The following is a 1616-nucleotide window of genomic DNA, read 5'->3' on the forward strand; positions in this document are numbered from 1 at the left end:
GGAAAAAAATCCTCCTGTGTTTCTCCTTTACTCCCACATTATTACTACACTCAAAACACTGCTGATACCAGATCTGTGGGTTTCCCACACATAAGTGATTCTGCATTATACCAGCTGCGTGTCCTATGATTCAATTCAATTCTGACACTGTCTACCTAGAGTTAGTGTCAGATTCCGTAAGTTAAGTGCTCAGCCCCACAAGACTGCCCCCACTTCAGATGCAAATCACAAGTCCCACGTTGTCACCCAGGCTCCTGACCAGCCCACTACAAATCAGGGTTTTTATAACCTCCTCCTTAGGTTTGAAAATTTGCTAGAATGGCTCATGAAACTCAGAGAAACAGTTTCCTAGTTTATTGTAGAGGATATAATAAAGGGTAGGAGTGAAGAACCAGATGAAGAGATATATAGGACAAGGTTCAGAAAGGTCCCCAGGTGAGGAATTCTGTTCCCATGGAGTTGAGTTACATTACCTCCTGGCATGTTGATATGTTCACCAACCTAGAAGTTCTCTGAACCCCACACTTTTGAGATTTTTATGGAAGATTCATCATGTACGTGTGATGATCTTTAACTCAGTCTCCAGCCCCTCTCCTATTATTTGGAGAGGGTGTGGGGCTGTAAGTTCTGAGCTTTTAACCATGGCGTGGTCTTTCTGGTGACCAGCCTCCATCTTGAAGCTATCCAGGAGACTACTAAGAGTTGTCTCAATAAAACAGAAGATACTCTTATCACCCAGGAAATTCCAAGGGATTTATGAGCTCTGTATCGAGAATGCAGCATCAAAGACCAGCTATTAAAACACCACGCTTCTTCTAGTGCTCTTGTCACTTAGACAATTACAAGGGTTGTTTTTTTTTTTTTAAACAATATTCAAGTTTATTAAACAAATTTTAAAAAAAAGTATTATAAAATGTTTAACTGTCATCAGCTTCGAGGTTTATGTTTCTCCTGAATTTTGCATATAACTGAACTTTCAGATCCACTAACACTTGCTGAATTGATTCCACTCTGGCTTCTAAGGCGTCGATTTCTTCTTGCAAATTTTTCTTTGCTTCTTCTAACATTTCCTGTGTTTCTTCTTGAGAATAGCTAATGAAAACATCACCAATTTGATAAGGTATCATTAAGCAATCATCATCTGCAAGCATGATGTCCTCACAAGCATCTTCTAAATTCTGGAGTTGTTTCTTTTTTACTTCTATTTCCTCCTTCAGCTCTGTAATTCTACTTGTATTCCGTGCAAATTTGTTTATCTTTTGTTGATCGTCAAAAGTAACGTTGAGATCTTCTGCAGCCGCCTTCTTCATGGTGGCCGCCATCTTGGGACTCGACAACTACAAGGGTTTTAAGAGCTCTGTGCCAGGACCTGGGGGCAGAGACCAATAAATGCGTATTTTCTATTATTTTACACTAACAGTATTAAAAAATAGGAAATAATTAGAAACAACCTATATATCCAATTTATTACTTAAATGGTTAGGTAAAAATTTGATGGGTCTATTATGTAACCATTAACATAATAATTATAACACTATGTAGCATTAAAAAATGCTCATATTGTAATAAAGTCACATTTGAGTATATAACAAATCAATTACTTATGATTTATGTTG

The 1616-nt window shown here is 37.6% G+C and overlaps 1 protein-coding gene across 1 annotated transcript; it reads right to left on the reverse strand.

Annotated features, from left to right (window-relative positions):
• Positions 1-917: 917 nt before the first annotated feature.
• On the reverse strand, positions 918-1322 carry LOC116624809 (prefoldin subunit 4-like). Its single transcript, XM_032392993.1, has one exon. The coding sequence runs from the start codon at positions 1320-1322 to the stop codon at positions 918-920; it is 405 nt and encodes a 134-aa protein (XP_032248884.1).
• Positions 1323-1616: the final 294 nt, after the last annotated feature.

The sequence above is a fragment of the Phoca vitulina genome, unplaced genomic scaffold (assembly GCF_004348235.1).
Source record: "Phoca vitulina isolate PV1807 unplaced genomic scaffold, GSC_HSeal_1.0 scaffold71, whole genome shotgun sequence".
Classification (NCBI taxonomy): Eukaryota; Metazoa; Chordata; class Mammalia; order Carnivora; family Phocidae; genus Phoca; species Phoca vitulina.